General features: G+C 44.7%; 1 protein-coding gene across 1 annotated transcript; it reads left to right on the forward strand.

Moving 5' to 3' along the window:
- On the forward strand, positions 1-951 carry LOC143391347 (olfactory receptor 51F2). The gene has a single exon (XM_076844044.1). The coding sequence runs from the start codon at positions 1-3 to the stop codon at positions 949-951; it is 951 nt and encodes a 316-aa protein (XP_076700159.1).
- Positions 952-1,392: the final 441 nt, after the last annotated feature.

Below are 1,392 nucleotides of genomic sequence, written 5' to 3' on the forward strand. Positions count from 1 at the left end.
ATGTTGGTCTTCAATAGTACCGATGCTCCCCCTCTGATCTTCTTCCTGACGGGTATCCCAGGCCTGAGAGCAGGCCAGGTCTGGATCTCCATTCCCTTTTGTCTCCTCTATGTCATCGCGCTCTCTGGAAACAGCATGATCCTGTTGGTGGTCCTCCGTGAGCAGAGCCTCCACGAGCCCATGTATTATTTCCTCTCCATGCTTTCAGCCACCGACCTCAGCTTATCCCTGTGCACACTTTCCACTACCCTTGGTGTTCTCTGGTTTGAAGCCCGAGAGATCAACTTAAATGCTTGCATTGCCCAGATGTTCTTTCTCCATGGGTTTACGTTTATGGAGTCTGGGGTTCTGCTGGCCATGGCCTTTGATCGCTTTGTAGCCATCTGTGACCCACTGAGATACACTACCATCCTCACCGATGCCAGGATTGCCCAGATTGGGGTAATCATGTTGATAAGGAATGTTGCTGTCATGTTGCCAGTCGTGCTCTTTGTCAAGAGGCTGTCCTTCTGCAGGTCTTTGGTCCTTTCCCATTCTTACTGCTACCATGTGGATCTCATTCAGCTCTCTTGCACAGATAACAGAATCAACAGCATTCTCGGTCTGTTTGCACTCTTCTCCACTACAGGGTTTGACTGCCCTTGCATCTTGCTCTCTTATATTCTGATCATCCGATCTGTTCTCAGCATTGCTTCCTCAGAGGAGCGGCGGAAAGCCTTCAACACCTGTGTATCCCACATCAGCGCGGTTGCCATCTTCTACATCCCTCTCATCAGCTTGTCTCTTATCCACCGCTATGGCCATTCAGCACCTCCATTTGTCCACACCATCATGGCCAACGTCTTCCTGCTCATCCCTCCTGTACTCAACCCTGTCATCTACAGTGTGAAGACTAAGCAGATTCGAAAGGCCATCATCAGGATCTTGTTTCAGAAGCAGCGCCAAATCTAATTGCATTATCTCAGAGTGATAAAGCCATTTATGAAAAAATGCTCTGGAATAATGGGGTGAAATACCAAACATGCCTCAAGGAGTCCAAACTATAAACATATAGGTTTTATGATATTGCTTATTCAGTTTCTTTGATGGTAAATATATACCAATACATCTAAATTATATGTATTTTTCAATGTAAAGTGAGATACTATAGGTGGATGACCATTCATATTTGAAAACAATGTTAGACTTGTATTAATTGTTAATTCAGACTCTGCATGCAATTTTAAAAGTTCAGAAACAAAGTTGTTTTTTTTTTTTTTTTTTGAGGTGGGGTACTGGGGATTGAACTCAACCACTGAGCCACATCCCCAACCTTTTTTTTCCCCCTGTATTTTATTTAGAAACAGGGTCTCACTGACTTGCTTAGTGCCTCACTGTCACTGAGGCTGGTTT

The sequence above is a fragment of the Callospermophilus lateralis genome, chromosome 2, assembly GCF_048772815.1.
Source record: "Callospermophilus lateralis isolate mCalLat2 chromosome 2, mCalLat2.hap1, whole genome shotgun sequence".
NCBI classification, from domain to species: domain Eukaryota; kingdom Metazoa; phylum Chordata; class Mammalia; order Rodentia; family Sciuridae; genus Callospermophilus; species Callospermophilus lateralis.